Source organism: Polyodon spathula, chromosome 16 (genome assembly GCF_017654505.1).
Source record: "Polyodon spathula isolate WHYD16114869_AA chromosome 16, ASM1765450v1, whole genome shotgun sequence".
In the NCBI taxonomy this organism is placed as follows: Eukaryota; Metazoa; Chordata; class Actinopteri; order Acipenseriformes; family Polyodontidae; genus Polyodon; species Polyodon spathula.
Genome location: NC_054549.1, coordinates 36,233,933 through 36,260,453, shown reverse-complemented (window position 1 = coordinate 36,260,453; position 26,521 = coordinate 36,233,933). Strand labels below are relative to the sequence as shown.

At 37.3% G+C, this 26,521-nt stretch overlaps 1 protein-coding gene across 9 annotated transcripts in view; it reads left to right on the top strand.

Annotated features, from left to right (window-relative positions):
• Positions 1 to 26,521, top strand: part of LOC121329395 (ERC protein 2) — a 262,968-nt gene that overhangs the window by 225,277 nt on the left and 11,170 nt on the right. For 6 of the 9 annotated variants that reach the window (XM_041274987.1, XM_041274985.1, XM_041274984.1 and 3 more), the window contains one exon: positions 10,567 to 10,755. In XM_041274987.1, coding sequence (XP_041130921.1) covers positions 10,567 to 10,755 — 189 coding nt within the window. Of the gene's footprint in view, positions 1 to 10,566; positions 10,756 to 26,521 lie in introns of those variants that run through there. The other 3 variants (XM_041274991.1, XM_041274990.1, XM_041274988.1) reach the window with 1 other exon arrangement.

Here is a 26,521-nt window from a genome sequence, read left to right as displayed (position 1 = left end):
CACTGTGTTATTATTTTAAGATGGATAAAGTGCTTGAAATGCATTGGCACAGTATCTTGGAGCTTTGCCAATACAGACATTAAAAGCTAAATTAATAATTGGATTGCTTGAACGTGGATGAACAGCTATTTTGTCTTTGACCTCCGCTTCTGGTAATGCAGTTTAAACAAAACAGAGTGAAGTTTACACCTTTAAGTTTATGCTTCACATTCTTCAGGTTTGAGGACGAAGCACAGGAAATCGTTTACAAAAAAAAAAAAAAAAAAGAATGTACCTTATTATTTAATATCTAATATACAGTATGAAATATTGATATAAATTGATATTGATTAGTTTTTTTTTTTTAAGTGGGTGGTGTTTGATTAGTACCAGGGGCATCCTGGTAGCACTGGTACGATTCTATTCATAATTAGTTTTCATTCCAGACTATGTCATGTGGTCACTTACCTTTTAATCATTGTTGACCTGCACCAAGGTGGAATGAAGAGGGAGCACTATGGCCTTCATTTCTTTATTGATGTCAACCTTCCACTGAACCTGCTTGGAGCATGATATTAATGAAACGTACATGTGGACCCTTGTTTTTCCAAGTTATTGGGCAGTAGCCAAAAATAAAAATGTTCTATTCTTAACCATATCCATAAAAACACATTATTTATATTTGGAGCTAGTTTTCAGATCAACATGTTGGCAGAAAGCTTAACCCCAACGCAAAAAGACTATACAACAGTTTTGCAGCACTGAGAATTTTAGGATTGAGACATAATAAAAAAAAAGAAAAATTAAAAACTATATGAACATCATTTTGATCTTTTTATTTAACATCATGTAATCAAAGAAACTACAAAATGTTATCGCAGAGGTCTACCGGAAACCATAATAGTAGGTAGTACAGTATTTCATGTTAGATTTCGAAATGTCATGTTTTTTTATTTTTTTTTATTTTGTCTTTCATTAAGTATATAGAAAACTACAAAGCTGTGTGCAATTTCAGTATGTTAAGGTAACATTATTCGGCAGGCTTCACTCAACTTTATAAAGCAAAGTTAGTTCATTCTATAGGGTTATGCAAAACTTTGGCCGTAGCTGTAGTCCCTCAGTTGCCAATAGCAATGGAAACAAATAACTAATTTTAAAAATAAAAAGAACAGGTCTTTTATTTAGGACATGTCAGCTCTTTGGTGGTTATTAAAAAGTTGAAATTATGCTAACTTTGTGGTGTGGGATGGACAGGTCCCTTTTATCAATTAGACTAATAACCACTTGTTTCCATGTGAAAGAAAATATATCAGAATTCTGCCATAGGGAAAAAATAGTGTTATTTTCACAGATCTGTCAAACGTTGACAAAACAGGATTTAAATAGTATATGTTTTCAAATAAAAATTGTATTGAGAGAGCATTTTTCTTAGAGCCACAGAACCATGACTATAAAAGGGTGCTACTGTATTTGGTTAAATATGGTTCAATGGAAATTAATGGGCAGGCTGACAAAGGGCATTGGTTAAGTCCTCATCTGAAACCCTTCACTTTTAAAGAATGACCTAGAGATGTGAAGCTTGTGTTGGGTTGAATGGCCTTTCTGCAACATGGCCAAAAATAATCTAATAACTCAATGACACAACTTCAAAGTACAATTATCATTTTCACTGGCACCGAAGAACTCATATTATCTGCTATTCCAACCTATTCCAAGTCAGAGAAGTATGTTTGATGAACCTGAGGGCTTGGCTTCAAAGGAGCCTGCAATTGAACTTGTGTAAGGCCAATGTCTTTGAACTGCGGAGAAGAAGTTTATCCTAGGTTAGCTTGATCTTTCAGTTTACCCTGCCTTGTAATCTAGCAACAAAGAGTGGATCTTCAAGTGTACCCCCATGTGAAGGTGACAGGCTGGCTGAGAGTGATATATGGATACAAACACAACCGTTTCCTTAAGCTATGTTTAAGTGAAGTCTGCTAACCTTTACAAGAGTTGAATTGCCTCTCATAACAGCCAGCGCTGCAGCTTATTCTCATCATTAGATACCTTGTTTCTGTATCATAGTTTTATATCGCCATGTTTATTCCACACAGTTGCATTTCACAATTCACAGATCAAAATGTAACCAGGATATTGAACTACTATTTCTTGTCCTAACAAGCTCATCGTTAATTAAACATGTGATCTGTCAAAGATTTTTTTTTTCCTAAAAAGAGCCATGAATTACAGTTTTCTTGAGGCCTAACAATATTCAGCATCCTGAATATATATATATATATATATATATATATATATATATATATATATATATATATATATATATATATCTTTTATAGCGTTTAGCAGGTACCATGCTCAACGCAGTGTCTTTCATAGACTGTCTGGGTCAGAAGGACCGTGTCAGTTCCTGAGTATTCGTGCCAGTACGACAGGGCAAGTGTAGAGCGGCTAGTTGGCTGGTACTCATTTGAACTCACGCCTGCCTCCATTGCCATTCCCATCACTCTATCGTCACGCAACACACTGTGAGCCAACCTGAAGAGATAGCTGTCAAAATAAAGGTAGTATAAAATTACAGAGAAGCCTGCAGTGCCGATTTTAGTTTGTAATGCTTGTTTTTATTTTTGTTTTACTCCCATATCTTACCATGTGTGACACAGCACCTGTATGCTGTAGCTTTTACTTCTGGAATATATTGTTAAAACAAAGTGTCAGATGAATGCTTTCATCTGCAAGAGGTTACTAAAACACTGTTAGTTAAAAACATATCTGTTGCCTTCAGGGGGTCCCGCATAGTCGTCTTTCTTGGTTGAAGAGGATGAGGTTTGTAATATGGATTGTTATTAGTCATCTAGTTCAAATCCTGTGAAGTTTATTATTTTGATTAAAGTGGACACGGGTTTCCTTGAAATATATGTTCCTTGCGAACAAGTGTGCCCTTGGTATGCAGAAAAGGAAAAAAATTTGCAGGGACAGTCCATTCAGAATCTATTAACATAGCAGTCTTATTGGCATGGAATGTGTAATATATAAAATAATATATACTATGTAATTTACGTTTAAATGTCAAAAATGTATGAAATATATTTTTTGATCACTCTCTACTCCACCTCTTTGAAATCCACACAGCCCAGTTCTGGGTCACCATGCAGCTTTACGTGTGGGTCAGGTTATGTGTAGTAGCTTACTAGTGTTCTTTTCATTTGGAAAGCTTTCCCTTTCATTAACAAAACTAGGAGTTTAACTCTGACCTGCAACCTGTAAACTGTAGCCTCAGAGAAAAGCCTAAAATAGTCCCCATCCCCAAACTTGAGGTGACCCTGCAATTGATGAACATTTCTGGCAACATCTGTCCTTTTTGAATAGAGGGTGTGCAGCTTAACCTTTAACCTCGCACCCTTTCTTACACATCTGTTTTGACCCCTAATTTTCATTTTCTGGCAACCCTTTGACTATTGAATATTGACTGTTTGACCAATGGCTTTCACTTGAATTGGGAGGGAGGAGGTTAATCTTTGCTTAGGGAAAGCCTTGTTTAGAGTGTGCTGAGCACTGTCTCATTGCTGCCCTCTCTATTTTTGAGAGCAGTTTTTGCACGCAGAAACGCAGGGACAGCAAGAGGGTTTTCCCATCCACAGCCAGCTCCAACATAATGAATAAGGATCATGGGAAAACCTGTAAACGAATATATAAGAAGACATCAACAGTGTGCAATGAAGTGGGGACTGTTAAAGTAACACAGACACAAATACCACACAATAGCCTCTTTACGTGAACAATTAAAAAAAATAAAGTCAATATTTGAATTTCCACCCAAGCCAGTCTCTGGGCTATAATCTTTATAGTAAATTTCCACCTGGGGAAAGCTAAATTCAGTAATTAAAATACCTGTGCCCCTCTGGTTTGCTGGAAAATGCTTGTATGCACATTGCTTGCTGAAATACATTTCCAGGGACATTTTTGTGTAATGAATGCTTAATGAAAATGTTTTATTCCTCCAATAAAAACCGTCTGCCTGCTGTGTTGCTTGCATCTGGAAGCTGGTGGGCAGGGCGACTGGCTTTTGCCAGGGTAACGTCTGTTTTTTTTTTTGTTTTTTTTTTTTTTTTCACCCTTACAAGGCTGAAATAATGGAACTTAGACCCGATAAGAACTTTTCAGAACAGCATTCTGTTTTATATTTATAAAGCATGTCGTTTTGCAATAACATGTCCTTTCAGTTGTCGGTTGATCTTAAGCACAAGCCAATATATGTGTCAGACTATACAAATATTAATTTATTTTAATTTTATATATAAAACAAAACCAGGAAACGTCTCCCTGACATTAATCAGCTCATTTTCCTAGACCTGTCCTGGTTTGGTTTTCAGTGCTTTGGTCTTCCTCTAATGTATTCTGCCGAGCAGATTATGCATCATCCAGTGCAGTCTTCAGAAAAACAGTTCAATCTATTGTTCAGCTCTTTCTGTTGCTGAGACACTTCTTAAGCACAGCCTCATTCGCCAGTAAACATTCTCACCAATGTGATTTCTGAAACCCAAACTCTGCACTTAAACTTTCACTCACTCACCCACCATGCAAACCTTCTTCTAACTTGTCAGCCCTGGCATCTTTGTACACTGGTCTTGCCAACATGTGCCTCGTAAAAGCTGGGATGTGTTTTCTCAGATTCATAACATTAAGAGACGCCAGCAGTACTTGTTATAGCTGCAATTCTTGTTTACATTATGTTTCATTCATTATTCATTGTAGTCTTTGAGCTTGGCAGTTGGTTTTTAAACAGTCCCTCGTATTAATATGGCAGTGGCAGTGGATCATAGCAAATAGTTCAACACTAATAAATATGCAGAATGTGCCATTGTGTTTTTGTATGTATTACTTGGGACTTTTTGCATTGAAATAACACCATCTCTAACAGCACAAAGGGCATTAACACATTTTTGTTTGAAATAAATTTTTTTTTTTTAAAAAGTAAAAAAAAAAACATTTACAAATCCAAATCAAATAATACATTAATTAAGATGACTTACATACCTCCAAATAAATATATGACTTGTTTATTTCTGGTTTAGTAACTTTCTGGTAACTTTCTGGTTTGAATTTTTTGCTTTCTAGAAAACAAAATGGGCTAATGAAGAATGCTGGTAAACTGCTTTGAGAATCTGCCCCAAAGCTTTGAAATTGCCAGAAGCATGCACAACTATACATGCTTTGAATGTGTTATACCTAAAGACCCATTTATTACATTAACCAAACCACATACTTTGCCTTTTGAGGTTGCAACAGAATTTGATGTACCTTGCGGTTAACTGGAAATGTATTTGCTTTGCTGAAATGTATAGAAGAAAGCACCCCAATTAAATTTCCTTAAGATGGTTGTTCATTTCAATTGGATAATTGGAATTAAAACATTTTAACAAAGAATGCAGATCACAGTTGTTTCTGAACTGCGTCTATAAAACGTCTGCTGTGAGTTAAAATGCCATTTGCGTTTATTTGCAGCAGATTCTGTCATGGATTCATATGGTTTTCAGGTCACTCAAGTCTGCCCTTCGTATGCAGAAAAGGAAAAAGATTTGCAGGGACAGTCCATTCAGAATCTATTAACATAGCAGTCTTATTGGCATGGAACGTGTAATATATAAAATAATATATAATATTTAATTTACTTTTAAACTTAAAAAATGAAATACATTTTTTTGATCACTCTCTACTCCACCTCTTTGAAATCCACACAGCCCAGTTCTGGGTCACCATGCAGCTTCACGTGTGGGTCAGGTTATGTGTAGCAGCTTACTAGTGTGCTTTTCATTTGGAAAGCTTTCCCTTTCATTTACAAAACTAGGAGTTTAACTCTGACCTGTAACCTGTAAACTGTAGCCTCAGAGAAAAGCCTAAAATAGTCCCCATCCCCAAACTTGAGGTGACCCTGCAATTGATGAACATTTCTGGCAACATCTGTCCTTTTTGAATAGAGGGTGTGCAGCTTAACCTTTAACCTCGCACCCTTTCTTACACATCTGTTTTGACCCCTAATTCTCATTTTCTGGCAACCCTTTGACTATTGAATATTGACCGTTTGACCAATGGCTTTCACTTGAACTGGGAGGGAGGAGGTTAATCTTTGCTTAGGGAAAGCCTTGTTTAGAGTGTGCTGAGCACTGTCTCTTTGCTGCCCTCTCTATTTTTGAGAGCAGTTTTTGCACGCAGAAACGCAGGGACAGCAAGAGGGTTTTCCCATCCACAGCCAGCTCCAACATAATGAATAACGATCATGGGAAAACCTGTAAACGAATATATAAGAAGACATCAACAGTGTGCAATGAAGTGGGGACTGTTAAAGTAACACAGACACAAATACCACACAATAGCCTCTTTACGTGAACAATTTAAAAAAATAAAGTCAATATTTGAATTTCCACCCAAGCCAGTCGCTTTGGGGCAGATTCTCAAAGCAGTTCACTGGCATTCATCATTAGCCCATTTTGTTTTTTAGAAAGCAAGAAATTCAAACCAGAAAGTTACTAAATCAGAAATAAACAACTCATATATTTACAGATCACAGTTGTTTCCGAACTGCGTCTATAAAACGTCTGCAGTGAGTTAAAATGCCATTGCGTATATTTGCAGCAGATTCTGTCATGGGTTGATATGGTTTTCAGGTCTCTCAGGGTAGGGGGATTAATACCAGTCCATATCTGGGATTTTATTGCAATAGTATTTATGCTTCTGGTCAGTGTTGGCTGCACTGACTGTCTGAACTATTAATCCATGTTGAAAGGGTATATGATTTTATATCTTGCACATTTCTGTCACTTTTTATTATTTGGGGAAAGCACTTCAACAAATTGAAAGTGAACTTTGTTGAGTTGGAGGGTTAACTGAGCTGGATGTGAAATCGTTCACGGTATAAAGCTGAACCATACCTCCTTTCAAAATATTATTCATAGCTTTAATAAATGCCCAATTGCATTGTCTAAACATATTATCCTTCTGAAGTGAACCCTGTCCACCCAGTATAGGGACTGTGTTTTGACAGACAGCCCAGGATTGTTTGATATTGGTCAATATAAATACCAGTAAATATGATTTTATTAATTTTTATATTTTTAACACCTGTTTGTGCAAAACTAGTCCTGCTTATCGCATGTATTCATGTGTTATTTCATTCCTGGGATGTGCCTGTAAGAAATATGTGCCTGACAGCAATAAAGTTCAGATTCGGACACTGAACAAATATTATTTGCAGCCTTGGTTATAATTTTGGAAATTATTTAATAGAAGGAGAAAAATGGATCGTTTGAAACGGGTTCAGAAATATACATAAAAAGAAAACCTTGACCAGCCCCTCCCACCCCCCCTTCAATTAGTCATATTGAACTGAAAGGAAGTGCTGGGAAAACCAGTGTCCAAGTCAAGTGATTGTACACAATGAACATGTTTCTCAGCTACAGGCACTTCTTGTGAATCAGACGCTTAGAAGACGCCCTATCTTTCAGCAAACCGAACTAAAAAATTTTAAAAATAAATCAACTTGGCTATTGCTAAAACTGCAAAGATGAAAGAGACCATACAGCAATGCTAAATACACAATGTTCCGTAGTCCCTTTTAATTTGCAACCTATACGGTATGTTGTAGAAATCAAAGCATTTATTATTCCAGCATGACATTTCAATAAAACCTTCCAGATCTGTGCTACCTTGCATTGCACATGGGGTTCTGCATGAATCTAAAATGTGCCGTCCTGTTCCTCTGGCCCAAGCTTCCTTTGGCAAAATAATGTGCTTCTGATTAAGTACATCCTATGAGAACCCTGAGGATTGCATGTGAAGGAAACAAGATTTGAGATGCAAATGAATCCGCCTCTTCCAGTTTGTTTTCTCATACTGATGACTAGGGTGCAAATGTTGTGGTCATTTTTTTGTAGTGGTTGACACATTTCATTGACATGATTTTTTATTTCTAAAAAAATAAAATGTTTTATCATTTAGGTAATTTATATCTAGTTTGTTTGTACTGTTGCCTATACCTGTTCACTAGTTGGCATGAGTACAGCTTTGCACACACTTGGCTGATATAGCCTGTGTTACATAGGTCTGTGGTGAAAGACAATTGGGCAACTAGAGCTGGTGAGCTGAATACAGTGGGCTAGATTATCAAAGCTATTTACTCCAGTTCGCAATTGTTATCTGAGATGAAAAAAAAAAAAAAATACCATTACAGTTCTAAAACAAAAAAGAAACACTGACTACTTACAAATTACTGAGTTAAAAGTCTTGTTTGTTTTATATCTTGTTTGATAGACAAAGAGAAGGAGGTGTTATGCTTTTTAAATGGAGTAACTAAACAATAATTAATCACACTCTTTCAAGACCTCAAATGTCTCTTCTTCAGGTGAAGAGATCACAAAAGGTATCACATCTCCTATAATCTCTGGACTGGTACAGCTACCATTTCATATATCAATATCTTGTTTGGTAACTTTATTGGGTGTGTTTCTCCTTTCTGAAAATTGTGAGAATTTAACCCAATATGTTTGTGTCACAATTTGAATTAAACCCAAGTATTTATTCATTGCAGTAACAACCACTTAGAATGAATTGGAAACAGCAGAGAAAGGTGAAAGGACAGTAACTTCCAATTAAAAGTTACTTAACCTAGTGATAAGGAGCTCCATTGATCAAAGGAGAACGAAAGATTTTCTCCCATGCTTTCCTTTACCTTGCTTGACTTTACCCTTGAATATTAAAAGTGAAGCCGTTTTTCAATGCGTTCAGAAGCCCGTCCTTCACAGGCTACTTTAAAATGGGAAATAGCAGGTCAACGGGACCCCCACCCCACCCCCCCGAGCCCCATACTCAGTCTCGGCATGTGAAAGTGATGATCGGCTCCTGACCAGGTATTTCCCCATCATCAATGCGCACACGCTATTCCTTATTATCACCTTTAGTCTCGAAATTGCACTGTGTTTTTCATTTCATTCGTTCATTTTTTTTAAGTGCACTTAGGTCTGTACCCCTTTTCCTTTCAATTCACGTAAATACTGAAAATTAGGATTGACCTTTTTTTTTTTTTTTTTTTTTGCTTTTGTGCTTTAAGAAATCAATTTAAAGGCTGATTGTTGCATTTTCACTGCTGCCGTAGTCAAGGGACTCCTATTGATGTAATTGACGTGCCTCCCCTTAGCACTGACATTCTTACAACCAAAATTACTTAATTGGAGTTAATTACGTAATGACAGTGTTGAAATGTGAAGGGGTAAAGGTTACAGTTACATTTCGAAGTCACGGCTGAGTACTCAGATTGAGCTGGGGAATTCTCCCCAATGTTTCTTTAAGTTGCTGTAATAAGCCCTCAATGCATTCCTTTACTGATCCATCCTTGACCTTGGCCGTCCAATGATTATGGAGAATAATGCACTGCAGTTCTGGAGTTAGGAGCCATAGGGGGGGTATTGTGATGGGAGCAACTGCACTTGTACAGAAGGATCCAATTTTATTGAGCGTTTACGTGTGTTTATCATAACTGTAATTTTCACAGAAATTGGACAGATTGGGGAAGACAGTTCACATAAGTATCATTAGTGTTTATTATAACACAAGGATATTTTTTAATGGGAGAACTAATTGGTTTATTATCAGGGTTAATAACCAGTACACAATAGTGTGTGCCCTGGTTATCACCTTGCTCAGTAGCATGCCACTTAAGTGTGCTGAATATCTTATTTTGTTCTGTGTAGCATGCTATTGTATGTTGTTTATTGACAGTTAAATCAATAATTGTACTATCTCCAATTACTTTACATGCATTTGAAATCAAGTTTAGTTATTATCGTATAGTAGTAAACCTTCAAATTATTTAAAACCTAAAACACATGGGTTTAAATGAATAGCCTCATGAATTAAATGATAACATTTTAATTTGAAAGTAATTATTAAACATTTTTTGCAGTAGAAGTGTAGTGCAGTGCATTACATTACATATTCCTCAGACAAGCAAACATCCATTGTAATAAAAGTTATTTGTCTGTTGTCTGTTCATAAGTATCCATTTCACAAGTTATATTCTCATAGGCTCTATTTAGCTCGTGGTTTTGGCTTAGAAGCTTTAAGTGTTTTTACATCCTTTTAAAGCTTGTTTCCTTGGAAGCTGAATTGCATGGCACTTATGTGAGGTGGTGGGATTGGCACTAAATAACTTGCAGATCATGTGGTTAAGTCAGTGATACATACTGAGGGAACAAATGTGAACTTTTCGTTCCTAACCACTCTTCTCTTAGAAATATTCTGTATGTACTGGAGTTCCATTAACTTTCGGCCTCTTTTGATGAAAATGGTGCTACTTTTCAATTGCTGCAGTTGCAAATGAGTTTCACAGCTGCTTTTGATTGCATATCATCATCAGCCACGACCATGGAATGTCATCTTGGTAAAGAGCAGACCTGAAACTCCCACAAAGCATGCTGCCAGTAGTATTTTCGCTTACCATTTTAAATCCACATGTTTCCATGAGTCCAAAGCGTCATCGTAGTTAGTCTTGCTCTTTCCAATGGTTTTTTTGTTGTTGTTGGTTTTTTGATGATCCAGATGATCCAGTCACTGTTGGAAAAACACAGCCATGGCATGAAGCTGAAACTCTACATTGATCACTTGACCACACTTTGCCTAGAAAGGGACCCCCAGTTCCTGGAAGGTCTTCCACCTTTATCAACTGCTGAGGAAGAGGATGATGAGCGTCTGTGGGAGGAGAGGGCAAAGAGTTTGACGACTGAGCAGGTAAAAACAAATCACAAGCCTTTTAGTTTCTACTCTGTTCTTATCTTTCCTTGATTCTTGTTTGAATCAGTCCTACTGATTGGAATATATACTTATCAATTGTTTAATGTTATCTGAAGCACGGTGTCCACTCACGGTCCTGGAGGGTTTAACAGGTGACAATGAGGTGATTAACTAAGTCAGGGTCTGGATGGAGGTTTAATTGGTTCATTAAACAATTTAGAAAAGGGTTGGAACAAAGACCAGGAGTGGAAGGGCCAGCTTTGGACACCACTGGTCCAAAGCAACATTGCAGCTGGTTTTATATCTCTCAGAAGCTGGTCTGTACTGGCAGTATGAGTGACCACTGAAGGGAAATTATCCCAATACATTTAAGTTGTGTTTCCGTTTTTAGAACTGAAGGACTTTACCATATTGTGTGTTTGAACCTACCAGGCATGCACACTTTAACCCTTGTCGTCTTTTCATACCCTGTTGCTTTAAGGCTGTGGTACTATCACCATGCCATTTATCATATCACAGCAAGGTAGGCTAAAGAGACAAGAGTTGGATTTTGTCCCCCAAAGAAGACAACATTGCAGTAATGAATCTGGAATGACAGTCTTGATCCCTTGACAACATTTTCCAGTATGATGCACCATTTTCTTATTTTGATTGCTGTATGTCTGTTACATCGCTTTGATACATTGTCGTAGAGTTCTGCATTCCTTCTGTGGGGGGGAAAAATAAGTTTGCTCTATTTAAAATATTTTATCGTCTTTCAAGGGTTTAATGTTACCTACTGTCTGCAGCGTGGGTGATAATATGCGTAACATAGGCCTTGGATCCTGTAGCACTTGGATCCTGTTCGCTCCTAATGCAGAGCAGAGGGGCTGACCTTCTGCACATAGAGACTATTCACTCCAAGCCATTCACTGCATTGTAATCCTGAACAAAGAACATTTGGGCATTTCCGTATGAAATTATAATAGGTGCAGTTCATGTGGAGCAGGAGGTCAAAACAGGTAGGAGCCCCAGCAAGGTAAACCATGTTCAGAAAATAAAAACCAACACATGATTGATGTAGTACACACTGGCTAATTGAATGTTGACAATTTGATTTTTATAAAGAATAATCTCACTGATTAGTATATTTGTTTATACAATAATATATGACCCATAGTTATGTCATGAAGCAGTCATACCTCCTGAGTTTGAAGTCCAGCAAGTGAGCTGTTATCTTAGTCTTTCCATACACTGGGCTGTGGATCCATATGCCTTTATTCCAGTAAAGATGACAAGTGTCCTGTTAGACTGGAAATAAGTGACTGTAACTGTCTGTCATTGTCAAATTTGAAGCTTGCTTTAAAAACTAGTTATTGAAAAAAAAAAAAACATTTAAAACTCCAATTTTGTATTCAAACTGAATACATACTAAATAAATACAAAAATGGCAACATTTCAATTGATCATTGTTTAAAACTGGTAAATATAATTTGTGCACTGGCATGTTTGCAAAAACCGAGGTACATTTTAATTAATTAATTGATCGGGAAAAAAATCACCACTGGGTAACAGCGTAGAGTTAAACTATCGAGCCACTCTTCATGCAGTTTTGACTCCTGAAACATGAAACTATGGGAACAGCTGAATATATTCAAACCCATGTTTGCGTATTATACCCTGTCAGAATCCGCTAATATAAAAGAGTAACCAAGTACCGACATCGCCAACTAGCTACACAAAACTGCACTGTATTTAAATGGAAGAATTTAATGTTCCACAGCAATGCAAGAGTATGTGGTTGACAAAACACAGATGGCGCACTGGGCTTGTGGCATAGTTTTAAAGTGAGCCTGTTAGAATGTATTACATGTTAGGTTGCATTAGAACACACTGCTACCAGGGCTCTGTTTTGGTATTGCATTAATACAGCTCTATCATGCTGATCTATGACTCAATTCAATCAAACTGCCACACAATGGACCAAAAGCCTTTTTTCTTCATATTGAACCTGACACCAGGTAGCACAATATGATATAGGACATACCAGAAGTCTGGGTCAATAATACTTGCATTTAGTGGCAGAGCACAGTACAGTGTGTGTGTCAGCGCATACATATATATAATAATATTTATAATTTTTTTAAATGTATATGTTTAACCAAGGGACTTACCTATTGAGACCAAAGCCTCATTTACAAGGGAGTCCTATAAAATAATTTTAACAAGCTCAATTACAATGTACAAACACCTCAATGAAAACATCGGTGGTTCAAACGTAATCAGTACCGTAGAGGAATCAAACAATAGAATAAATAAGGCATATCTATTTGATAATGTGGACTAAAGGAGGAACCTTAACAAGAGGTTCTAAGCAATGTCCCTAAAAACCAGAGAAGGAAAAGGATCAAATTCCATCTTCATACTGCAATGATAATACTTGTATTGGAGATATTTCAGAGGGCCTTGTAGCTGCAGTTTTAAGGGTTAATATGTAGACCCCTTTCCTCTTGAGGAAGGTGTTCTCTGCTGCACCTCTCCACACCATGCTGGCTACAGGGCTGGTGCTGTGGTGAGTGCTCAAGTATTTAGAGAACAAAGTAAGAACAGTGAAACCACAGATCCAGAAAGGGGCAGGCAGAATCAGAGCTGATCAAAAACACTTGATCCTGCATTCTAATACAAGTCTTTGTGGAAAAGTAGAGTTGTTTATATAGAGACTTCCCACCAGGCACAGAGAACCCTGGGGGCAAATCAAGTGTACTTCTGTACAATAGATGTATATATGCACATTTTTTACAGGGAAAATATTTTTATTTTGTTTTTATGTTGATGTTTCTGAAGAGCTGTTCTGACCTCATAGCATAGGAATACTGTAACATGTTCTGACCCTCGCTCCGGTAAATGAAATAAGATGTTTTATTACTCTCCAAATATACACTACAAGGAGATAGATGTACAGAAATGTCTTGATCTGGTAGTCTGCTATAGTTCAAGCATTAGCCAAACAGTTTCTCTGCTTGATTTCTTCTCATGTAAGTTTTAACTCATGAGTTTTCATATTTATTTTTTAATATATATTTTTATTGACAGTATGTGTGTTTATAGTTACATTTACGTGTATGTATGATACATGAGGTAAAAAATAAAGTTACAATTAGCTTTCTACTGTAAACTGTGGAAATGTGGTCTCTCTCAATTGGTCTTCTGAAATTGCTCTTGTGGAGTTGTTAGATTTTCTGTTTCTAAACAAGTTCAAATGTTGACATTTTCATTAGGCCACAGCGCTTGAGAATGTCAGGCTGTCATCATAACAGTTGTTCAGCTCACTCCTAATCTGAACACCCTTCCCTGGGGATGCTGTCACCTGCTCCTGAACTGGGGAATATTAGTGCACCAGTGCTTCCAGCAAAGGAATTTTTTTTTTTTTTTTTTTTTTTTTTCATGATTGCTCCCTTTGAAGCGAGTCTCCAGACTATTTTATTGTGACATAGTTCAAGAGTCAGTTAATGAGCCAAGGTTGATAGAGCTGTTATTGCACCTTATACATTAAGCTCTCTCTCTCTCTCTCTCTCTCTCTCTCTCTCTCTCTCTCTCTCTCTCTCTCTCTCTCTCTCTCTCTCTCTCTCTCTCACCCTAATGAAATGGTTCTCATGTCTGGGTTACCTCATAGTAAACTGATTTTAACCTGTTGTATACCAGATTTGGTCTTTTTCCCAAATAACCTAATGAAGAAATGTATGATAAAACAATTCTACCATAATATTTACGGTTGACACCTGTGGTGCCTCTTTGCAAAGCTGAACAGTTTTCCAGGAAATTGTTTTGGATTTTACTCCCTGGGATTGTTGGTTTGTAACCTGTTGCTGAACACGTTGTTTATTCTTGTTTTGACACTTACTGACTTTCCTAATCCGTAGCAGATGGCACCTGATGTTGAGAGTCTGAGGACTCCCAGCACTGCCCAGCGATAGGTCCACTTTTATCTCTGCATACACACACAGCACTTCAAGAGCGGCTCGGGAATAAGCATCCCAAAGCAGATTGAAAATGTTATTCTTGAGTTTGAGACAAATGGAGGAGTATTTAGGTGGCTTAGGGACTGGCAAGGCTTCAGAGCCTGGGCGACCCGATGCTTGTTTAGTGTAGAATTGAAGCAGCCCTGAGACCCTTCATGTTTTTCTTACTGCCTGATTCACAGGGATTCACTGGATATTATGTTAACAAACATGTTTCTGAGCCTTGATGGGAATAGAGTTTTTAATTAGCTATGTGTAACTTTATCCTGTTTTAACAGACCTGCTGAAGATTGAGTTTAATTTACTGTGGTCAACCAAACTTTGATTAGCTTCTCCTTTATTTAAAGTAGAAACTAGAGGGAATGAGAGGAGGAAAGTATTAATTTACTAAATGGAGTATGATCCTCTCTGTTTCTAAAGTAACTTCAGCGTGGAATGAACAAAAAGTTGGGAGCATGATTTTTATTTGCTTATTTATTTATTTTTATCATAGTGATGCCTAATGTTGTGGTTCATCCTGTCACATAGTGTTTCCTAGTTGTACAAATACAGTTTCTGCTGTAAGCGAGGCAGGGAGAATGATGGACTTAAATGTTCGTTTCTTTTGGCAGAAAATTGTATTTCATGAGCTGTTTAATTGCGGTGACTAAACGGGCCCTTGAGATTTTTTTGGAAGATTTTTTTCTTTATATATATATTTTTTAATAATGTTACATAAAATATGTTTTGTTTATATCAGCAAACCAGGGGTGAATGCTTTACATTGTCCAATCAATGCTTCTGCTTCTGCTCATTTGCATACTATTAGGACATTAATAACTATAATGGCATAGCCATAATTGGCTTGTATGCATGATAGTCAAACTGTAACCCAAAAAATGTTTAACTGATCATTTCCAGGCAAAATGTATCCATCATGAGATTGGCTTATGCTCAAGCCAAAAACTAATCTTATTTTATTTTAATTATTGTTTTATGAAGACATTATCCATAACTATTTATCTCGACAATGCTGAATTTAGAAATACTAAAATAGGCTTAAGTCCAATGACAAAGGTTTGGACTAAAAGTCTTTCTCAATGTCTTCAACATTCCAGCTAAATGTTTGCCATTGAACTGAATGTTTCTTTATGCTGACATTACATATGCACAGCTGGAGTATTGAGTTCAGCACAACAATTTTCAAGTGAAAAAAAAATGTTCCAGTCTTGTCTTTACTAATATCACTGAGCAGTCCAGAGCCTTGTTCCAACTAGGTCTTTCATTGTTTAATTGAACCTTATTGAGCAATGAAGTCATTGCAATGACGGTCCTTGGTTTCAATGGAATGAAAGAGCCATAAGTGAGTACCACTGTTCTAGGCTCAGCATCAACAAAGGTAATTTAATTTGACACTTTATTGTTACAGCATATTAGCAAAAGTAAGTTATGTTAGCATTACTTATTATTAAATCTTTGTTTAAAAAATTATATATATATATATATATATATATATATATATATATATATATATATATATATTTTTTTTTTTTTTTTTTTTTTTTTCATGAATTAGCACAATCATTTTAATAGTGAAAAAATTAAATATGTCTGGTTAAAAAAAAAAAAAAAAAAAAAAAAGATCATTAATCACCCTGGAAGGCCAGTATCCTCTCCTCTTCCTCTCTTTGTTGTTTTGGTCGTCATCCATGTGGATCTTCAGCTGTAAGATGCTTTCCAACTGATTCTAAGGGATGTCCTGGGAATTGGTCGGCTGTAAAGGATGTCAGAGTAACATTCTTACACTGTGCTCCAAAAGCACTTTACGCCTTGCGTTTTGACAGATAATAAAAAAAAAAATTATAATAACCTACCGATTCTCTTGAGCCCTGGAATGCAGTGTCACAGTAAAGATAAGTAAGTAACTGCCGGACACTGATGTCTCAATTGAGGTGATTTATTATGTATTTTAATACTTGCCAATGAGTGATCGTGCAGGAGGTTCAGTATGTGGTTATACACTGGGGTTCAGATTGAGCAGATGGACAGAAGTAACCTGAAAACAAATATATGGAGTGTTTTATGTCTAATGAATATTGTGGTATCAATTTTCATGCTCATAAAAAAGTCAAAGCAGGCATATGAAAGTGGAAATGAAGTTCAGTTCTCGTTCTGTGTGGTATACAGGCTATATGGAAAACATTAGGAAGCAGTCCTCCTAAGAAAACAATAAGCATGAGAAAAGAAGTTGCTTTTAAAGGCATATGGAAAAGCATTTTATGGATAATTTAGATTTGTAGCCCTGATGCTGGAAGTAATGAGAATTAAATGGTTCGTCTTCTTCCCCTTCCCCTCTCTTTGCCCGTCTTATTGAATATCTATTCTCCACGGTGTGTTTACTTCAATACTCCAACATCCCACTAGACTTTCAATGAAGCAGGGCTGCTGATCCCTAATGTCAGAGAGACTGGGCTTGTTTAAGTGTGCTGGGAGCATGGGCCACCCACGGACCATGACAATGCAGCAGGCTCTGCTCTTCCACTCCCCCTCCATTATGCCTCAGGGTGCTCTCACACAGAGCTTGCACTATTTTCTGCCAATTGCGGAGAAATATTTTTCCCCCATGATTTTACTGCCTCACCTCAAGTGTACAATAATCCTTGAAACCTGTTATATCATCCTCTGAACTCGGGCTGCACGCTTCTTTGTCTGCAGCACTTTCTGCTTCCTTACAGATATTAAATTAAGCATTGTGGCTTAGCTAGGAACGAGCGGACACTTGAAACTGGATTTGAGAGTCAATTCACTTTTCATTGAATTGTAACAGTATATCACATAAAAATGAGAATGTTTGCAAATCCTAAACCTTCGGGGGGGGGGGTGGCTACAACATCAAATTGAATGATAATTTGTTAAGCTTCAGTATTGGTCATTCTGGAACCAATGAAAAAGAAAAGCTGGATTGGGAGATGGCTGGAAAGTAGCAATGGCTTGGGGTTTGAAGTTCAGCTCCAGCTCCTTCAATATTGCCAGCAGACTGTAGAAATGGTAAAGCAGGTCTCCATTGTGTTTCCTAATAGCTTCATATTACTCAAGTATCTGGCTATCAGGGTCAGATCCAACATCTATTTCAGTTTAAACCAATTTCGTTTAAGCCAAACTGACACGGGGGTCTGTTCTTCCATGTAATTCAAATTAAGTCTTCCTTTAGAGTTCCTTGGCTTTCCCTTTGTGGAATATTCATTTCTTGAGTCTGTATATCCAGCCTGTTTTTACTTAACCACAGATGGTAACCAAACTGTAATAATAGAGCAGTTTAACCTGAATACTACAGAACCAGTGTTTTGTCTGTTAGCTGTGTGTAATAAATGAACAGATAGATGCTTCATTAGCAGGAGAAGGCATGTGACAGGTTTTCATGCAAAGCTGGTACCAGCAGAAAAATGTGTTTCAGATCAAGGTGCTGGTCTCATACTAAAGCATTGGGGATTCACTTAATGGTCAATTTCCACTGTATCAATCAATGTCAAAACTGGATAAAAAAAAAAAACTAAAAAAATACCTTCTTTCCATTTCGCAGCAACCCCCTTTTTTTTTAAATATATGTACATGTCCTACAGGAAAAAAAAATAATCATGGGTTTGGTCAAGTTATTCCATATGAGTTCAATTAGTTTGACTGCTGTGCGAAATTCTTACAGTGCTTTCAAGTGAATCTTGTCAGCGGTGTTGGATAGGGTCACTCTCTATATAATCTTTATCTCATGAATATCCAGTGGAGAATGCAAACACATCTTTATACTGGAGTTTGTATAAGGCTTTGGTTAAACTTCAGTCTTCTTAATATGCTCTTGAGACATACCGTACGTTAGGTTTTCATACAAGCAAGTTGGTGGTACCTGATGCTTCCCATACCCTTGTTAAGGTGTCACGTTCAGGTGTGCTGTGAGAACGTATCCCCCAGGACCGCACTAATCTACTGGGGAGGTTCAGTCTTTCACTGCGAACTGCAGTATTAACAGGTTACTTTTGTTCAGAAGAAAGTATTTCCTGTCACTGGAGCTGGTGAATACGATCCTGAGTTTCTGGGAGGTTTAAGGTGATTTTATGGGTCGTCTTTGATTTTCAGACTTCTACACAGAGCAGGATGTTATTGAGAGGCAGTTTCAGCTCATCGGGACTCTTTTCTGTCCAAGCCTACAGCTGTTGGAACAGGCATACAGCGAGATTTTAGTGTTTAGCTCCAAGGTCATACAGTAAATGAGTAAATTATTAAAAAAAAAAAGTCAAATTGGTTTCTCCTGGACTTCCTGACTGCTGTATAGTGAATATATATTCCTCCGAAAAACTTGTAATGCATTTAGCTAAAGTCTGGATTCATTTAAATGTTTTCAGGTGGAAAAAAATTACATTGTTGGTCTATAGGCTATCCAGCATTGCCATGAAGCAGCTAGAACTCAATGGTTGGTATTACTCTTTGAAGTAGGCCAAAGAAATTAACATAGGCAACGTTTCTTTTAGTTGAAAGGCTTTGTGGGCTCTTGGTGTTAAATGTTTTGGATACCCCCATACTGGATTATAAGGAGGAGTAATTGAAGCAGCTCTTACAGATGGCTAATGCCTCAGGGTTGATGTACAAGCATGCAATATTATACAAATTATTGGCCTTCCTGAAGTCAGTGTTTAAAAATAATGACCTGGCCATTGAAGATCCCAAGGCCATGGCCCTGTGGTATTATTCTGCGTCTGAGGTCACACTTTGCCCCTGTGGGGTATCGAGGCCCGGAGAGAAAAGGGTGCTTTGGAGAGCAGCCTTTTCCTGTTGCACTAATGTTTTCAGAATGTTGGCATGTGCTTATGCCAACCACCGCCTGTAGCCGGGTGCCAAATACATTACTTTATTTTTGTGTTTTTTATCGAGTTGTATCAAGGATTCCATAACATCATCTTTCACTGCTGTCAGGCCGGTGTCTGTCTCCAGAAATGATGTGGTGCTGAGTGCTTTCTTGCACAGTCCAACTGGGATGCACTTTAATTAGAGTCCTTCAGCTTTAAACGGTGCTCCACACACATACGGCTCTTGCTCAGGTTTCCTCCACCAGCACCTGCATTGCACATTCATACATTGGCTGCTTACAAACAGCAAAGCGAATCATTTAACAGGTAGAATGATGAGCTGTAACAGTCGGCCAGGTGTGTCTGGAATGGAGAGAGGACTCTGATTTGTGTCTGACAAGATTTCCTTATTAGGGATTTTGCAAATGAGTAAGGTAACACTTTAGGGTTAGTGACCAAGTTGGGGAATGAGAGAAAAAGAAGTCAAGTTTGATTTTCAAAATACCTTTCTAAAATAACACTAATAGAAGAGGCACACTTTTCATGTCCATATGTTGCGTAATTAATGTATATTCTGGTTTGAATATTCTTAAATAGATTGGAGTTGAAATGTAAACTTTTTTATTTTTTATTTATTTATTTTTTAACATCAGGCAATTCTTCAAAATGAAACTGTTGTGGAACAAAAATAATCAACATTTTCATTTAACCAAGACATGCTTATAGAAAGATTTATATTATTTGACATACATTTTGCCTTGGTCAGCTGCCATTTCTTCATGGCTTATAAAAATTCTTCCTTTATAGATACTCGGTGGGACATTCCACAACAAGGCTGAGACATGTTTTATACAATATGTTTTTGAAAAGCGATACGTGGATGCAAGTGCCAAGATTGAGTCTTGAAAACACATCAGGGCCATGAAGTCTAGCAGCTTAGAATGCAGAGCAACAGAAAGCAGTGGTAACACATATGAATGCACATTTTTCCAGAAAACTGCAAAATAAAAGCTTTCTGTATAAATCATTGTATGCCTCCCACTGCTATAGCCAGTTTATAGTAGTTAAGGCCCTGGGCACTGCCCCATTATGTACTCTGGGTAAAGTCTAGTTTTCACTGAGCTGTTTCATAGTGCATTCCAGATGCATCTCAGAGATAAAGATTGCTTGTTATGTGCAGCCACAAAACCACTTCTATACTTTTTTCTAGTATAACCTGCATCTGTCCCCCTTTCTTCTATAACCATAGACATGCCAGACAGATGTGCATGTGTTTGCTTTTCAAAGCAAAGGGGGATTGTCTACATAACTGCAAGAGGCAGAAATAAATAAATGAACAGGGAAAAACAGGAAGGTTTTATAAGCGCTATTTGAAGCGGTCGTTTAATTGCCCCGCCGTTCCACAAAAGTGAATATAATATCTCTCTGAAGAGGAATTGGTAAAAGATTGTCCTCAAAGGGAAATATTTCCACATCTGGGCTTTATCGTGCCCACATTCTATCGCTCCAGATGGAAGGTTGATGTGCATTACCTCAAAAACTCATCACAAGGGCATGAATTTTGTGTTATGAGTATTTCTCCACCACTTGACTTATCGCATTATCAAAGTGTTTTCAGATTCTCTTTCGAGATGTCGCTGAGATAATTCCAGCGTAGTGCAGGCTTCACCCCCCCCCCCCGATGCTTGCAGTTGTCTTTTGCATCACACCAGCTTGTCTGGGAGGCCAGTCACCTTATTTATCTGATACCTGCTTGGTGGACTTTAATGTTGACTTGGATTTCGCTTCTTATGCACAGGCAGTGTAGGTGTCAGAGGGTCTTTCTTTGCTGCCTTCATAGGGGAATGAGTCTGTGGATCAGGTTTTGATTAATGAAAGCAAAGCGTACAGCTCAAAAAACCACACACAATGATCGTCACATGTGATGAATTAAAACCTATTCAATGTAATTGCTTAAATTATCTGTGGGTGACCTGTTAATTTATCAATTTAAAGGTCTTATCCAGTTCAGTATTGTGCATCTGAGACCTAAATGTTACATTATTCTTTTTTGTTTAATATATACCCAAACCATATATACTCTTCAATACAGTACAGTATTTTTAAATGTACAGATATATACAGAATATAGAAAGATACGCTAAGTACTAAATGTTATATGTGTTAGATTTCTTTTTCTTGGTTTGCTTATACATGCTTTTTTTCTTGACATATCTCCCTGGAACATTGACACAACTCAGGAATTAACAGCCTGTGAAAGCAGCTTCAATCTCTCCCTCTCCTTAACATCCTCCTCCCTAAATGGCTTGTGCCCCTGGCACATAGACAGGACTCGTGATGGGAGAGCCGTCGAGTCTGTAATTTCGACATGACATTAATATTACAACCTCTCCATACAGCAGCTTCTTGCATGCGTGTCTTGCACCTCACACATGATATAATATTAAAGCTGGCAGCAGCCAGGCTTACCTGCCAGGGCCATAATATCATGCTTGATAATTCATCTGTCAGGATTTACTGTAGCCTCAACTCTTCTGTACAATCATAATCCTAGAACTGTGCATGAATTTGAATACAAAAAGCTCTTGCATACACGTCTTGTTCACCAAATTCAGTTTGTTTTGTGAGATCATTGGGTGCATGTCAAAACAAATTGCATTCTTTCATGTTTATAAGAATTCAACCCATCAGCTTTAGATTAGCCTGCTTTTATGTGATATCAGCCAGCCATTATTGCTCAAAAATGACTTTACAGGGACTTCAAAAGCTTTTAGACGGATACGGTAAAACACATGAAAAACGTGCCGTGAGATGCAAAGTACCAGCACTGATACCCAATTAGTACTTGGAATGTTGCTTTTTCATAATTATAATACCTCTCTCCCTACACAGCAACTCGACCTGTAGAATTAAACTACAGTATAACCAGGCAACAAAACCTGGTGAGTTATGTGCAATGTGAAATTAAGTTTTTATATTTCAACTTAAAGCAGTGACTGTGACACAAAAGTAACAGGGAATATTTGTTTTCAAACAATGTTATTTACCTGTTCTGTTGTGCTCCTCTATCAGACCTCAAGACATGCATTCAATATATATATATTATAATATCGCCAGTGATCAACTTTCTTTAGAAAGTAGTTTTTTCTCCGCTAGGAGTTGGGGTGTTGTGGTATTGTCAGGAAGTCTTTTCAATTATATTAACCCAAATATAATTAGATATGTTAGAGTGAGTGTGGAATAATATGCCCCTAACCGTGTGAACTCTTTCAGTCCAATTCCTTGTTGTTCATTGTTTAACCAGGATGAGATCCCATTGAGATCTGTGGCTCATTTCAAGGGGGTCTGAAGCAGCAGGCGTTCTCGAACTAAAGGCTTGTTAGGGTGAGGGGTCAGGTAGCACAACAACTTGTGACGATTATGTTTTGAGTGCTGTATTTTTAATACATGATAGTGTCTTGTGCGAGAGACTAAAGGTCACGCAAGTTTGTATTGAGAAGGGAGAGAGAGCAAGCATCTGGTTTAATGGGGGATGTATGTTTTGTTGCTTCAGTCCCACTTGTATTATGTTATGGATGTAGAGACAACGCCTATATGTGTATAGGATTGATAGTGGTACAGAAGGGAGTTCTGTATAACTCATGAGACATAATCAAAGAATTGAATTCCCTGAAACGCTGCATGTCTGTGTGTTTGTGGCCTCTCATCAAACCTGCAGCCGAACCGCCCGCTGATGGACAACCGCCAAGGATCCCTCACAGCGACCCTCGAGCCGCGATTCATCACAAAGGATTTCAGTAGTGGTTTTAGGAACTTTTGGGGGATAAACAATGTCTGCAGTTTTCTTTATGTATCAGAGGTTCATAATGAACACCAGTAACCAATTCACTGGCACTGCCAGCTGTCTCGATTGATACCAGGTTTTATACAAAGCTCAATAGGTTTCAGACCATGAAGTGGGGGGGGGGGGGGTTGTGTTTGCTTCAAAGACTTTTTAATTTAATCAACAAAAAAAAAAAAAGAAAAGTTTGAACTAAACAGTTCAGACATTTTCATCGGCTGACAGTATCACAGTGTTCGTGGAGGTGATGAATGAGTCTTACCTGCATCATTTATTTTATTAATGAGATACCATTAGCTGACTGACATTAGGCATTCTGATTTGTTTTTGTTTTTTTTTCTCCTGTGCTGTTTGAAGTGTAATATTTATTCTCTTACTTGCATAAGTACACTTAATAGTAAAAGACTTGCTTGCCCGCACTCTTTAAGAGATAACACGACGGTGCGGTCCCAGACTCCCCCCCTGTTATTCAGTGTGGGTCTGTTTATATTCTCTCAGCTTCTGTTTTTTCAGATGAAGAAAATTATGTAATTAGTTGTGTTTTTCTTTGTGTGTGTGTATATATATATATATATATATATATATATATATATATATATATATATATATATATATATATATATATCATTGCAGAGATGTTTCCAATTTAAATTCAACCTCTACTTCTTTCATCCAATCAATAATGGTCTAAATCCCTAACAAAAATCCTTTTCAGCTTGATTTAATTGTTAAATAGTAGTTTAGTCTAAAATATAAGCCTTCAAAGGGGAAGGGATGAAGGGGGGGCATAATATCAATAGGCAGTCCCAGAAAAATTCTGGTAGGCCTTAGGCCTATAGTGGAGTAGAAACCCTTCACTGTTGCTTTCTGGATTAGGTGGGTATTGCTTACATTAAAACAAGGAAAACAGCTGTAGGGGTAATTACCTTGATTCTCTATTACATGCCATGAGGACCAATGACAAAATTGAGTTTTGATTGGTTTGGAATAGCAGTTTTAAACAGGGAGAAAGTGGTAAAACTCAGGGAAATGGTTTTGATGGAGGAGCAGCAAGAACAGGCAGAAAATGTACTGAGGGATAGGACTGCTTACTGTAGGGTTCCTTTTTTATAATATGCATTTAAGTTTTGTGTAATTTGTTTTCAATGTTATTTTAATCAAATCGTTTTGAGGCTTAGCAGCGACAGCGAGGGCTCGACATGATCAAGCTATACCCTGTCGGGATAAACCACAGCTGGATTTGTTTTGGAACATGTTTAGCACTGGGGATTCACCCAAGATTGCATCAGTGAGCTATCTTTGGATGTCCCAGGATAGCCCATCAAAATAAGAGTCCAGTCCAGGGTCAGCATCTTTGATCAAACATAGGTTTGAAACATTATCTGTAGTGTCAGTCTGTCTTTCTCAATCTCTGCATGTGTTAGTGGTAAGTGTGCTAATGTTGCTTTATTATTATTATTATTATTATTATTATTATTATTATTATTATTATTATTATTATTATTATTATTATTGTTGTCTTTTTAAATAATAAAAGAGGATAAGGGGGAGCTTTTGAAGTTTATACACTGTTTAGCTCACAGCTCTACTGGAAACTGGACTCCTGTTAGAGTAGGCCTTTAGTAGCATCTAGTGACAGAAAGATCAACAGAACAGGGTCAGTCCTGTAACCTCTAGAGGAATGAAGGGCACTGCAGCAAGGCAGCACTTAGTCCTGCAATTTATTTTCGGTATTGAGGAAATGAAGCGACTTCAAAAACATTCTGGTATTTGCAGCGCTGGCTATAAATATGCTAATTGAAAGGAGAGCTGCCTGGGAGGAACACACTGCAGTACAGGATCAAACCTTGAGAGGGAAGAGAATACAGATACGCTCCTCTTTATCTTAAACAACAGAAGAACGGTTGACATGCAACTCTTTGGGTTTTGTTGCGTATCTGTTTAAAGTCCATAAATACCATTTTATATAAGAATTGACCTCAGACGCACAGGAACATACTTATCTGCTTTTTGCTTCTTCCAAATGAAGCAGGCAGGCCAGTGAATTAAACTAAGCACTAACAGGAGAAGGGGGAAGCTTTGTGTTTGCAGGGCGTTTGGTGCCATTGGGGATGAACGTGCAGGATACCTGTGCTAGAACATGGACAGCCTGAAGTAAAAGCTGCCTTAGCCAAGCATCTGATGTTAATAGTAAAGTTTAAATTTTTTGTTTTGTTTCTCATCGCTGTTTTTCATAAGCAGCACATGAACAAACATATTTATTTGTAGATTTTACTTAAAAAATAATAATAATAAATTCATTTGTGTCGTTTTAAATAGAATTGATTTGTACCATTGCAAGAACATCTTTAAAATAGATTCATGAAATTGATCCATGCTTTCATTAAAGAAACTTTTTGATTTGTACCATTGCAAGAACATCTTTAAAATAGATTCATGAAATTGATCCATGCTTTCATTAAAGAAACTTTTTGATTTGTACCATTGCAAGAACATCTTTAAAATAGATTCATGAAATTGATCCATGCTTTCATTAAAGAAACTTTCCGGAATGTTCCTGAAACAGTTACAGTTTAATCAGACTCGATCCATAGCAAACCCCTTATAGAAGTTTACCACAGTATTTTTGTACAGTAATTTTGCAGTTTTCCCATGTGTTTCCCTGGTTGTACTATGCATTTACCCTAATTTACTAGGGCTTGCCAGTTTTTTTTTTTTATATGCTTTACCATGCTTTCACTATGTTTTATTACACGTTACTGTGCTTTAACTATGATAAACTTTTATAAAGGGCGGTAGAATTGTGACAAGATCGTGTCAAACACATGAGAAAATTCTATTCAATGCATTGGCATATACCCTCGAAATGAATGATAGAGGAAGAAAACACCCTGTTCTAAGTTGTGGTTATGATTACATCTTTATGAGGGTGCTGTTTGATTCCTTTGAAAACAGTTTATCATAATCCCCCCCGTCCCGTCCCGTCCCGTCATCTTATCTGTTTGTTTTTTTTTTCTTTTTGAACATGCAAACAGTGCGGTAGATTTAAAGAAGATACATATTTTCCATCCTGTAGTGTCCCTTATCCCTTCTTGTAGAATCCTGGTTTA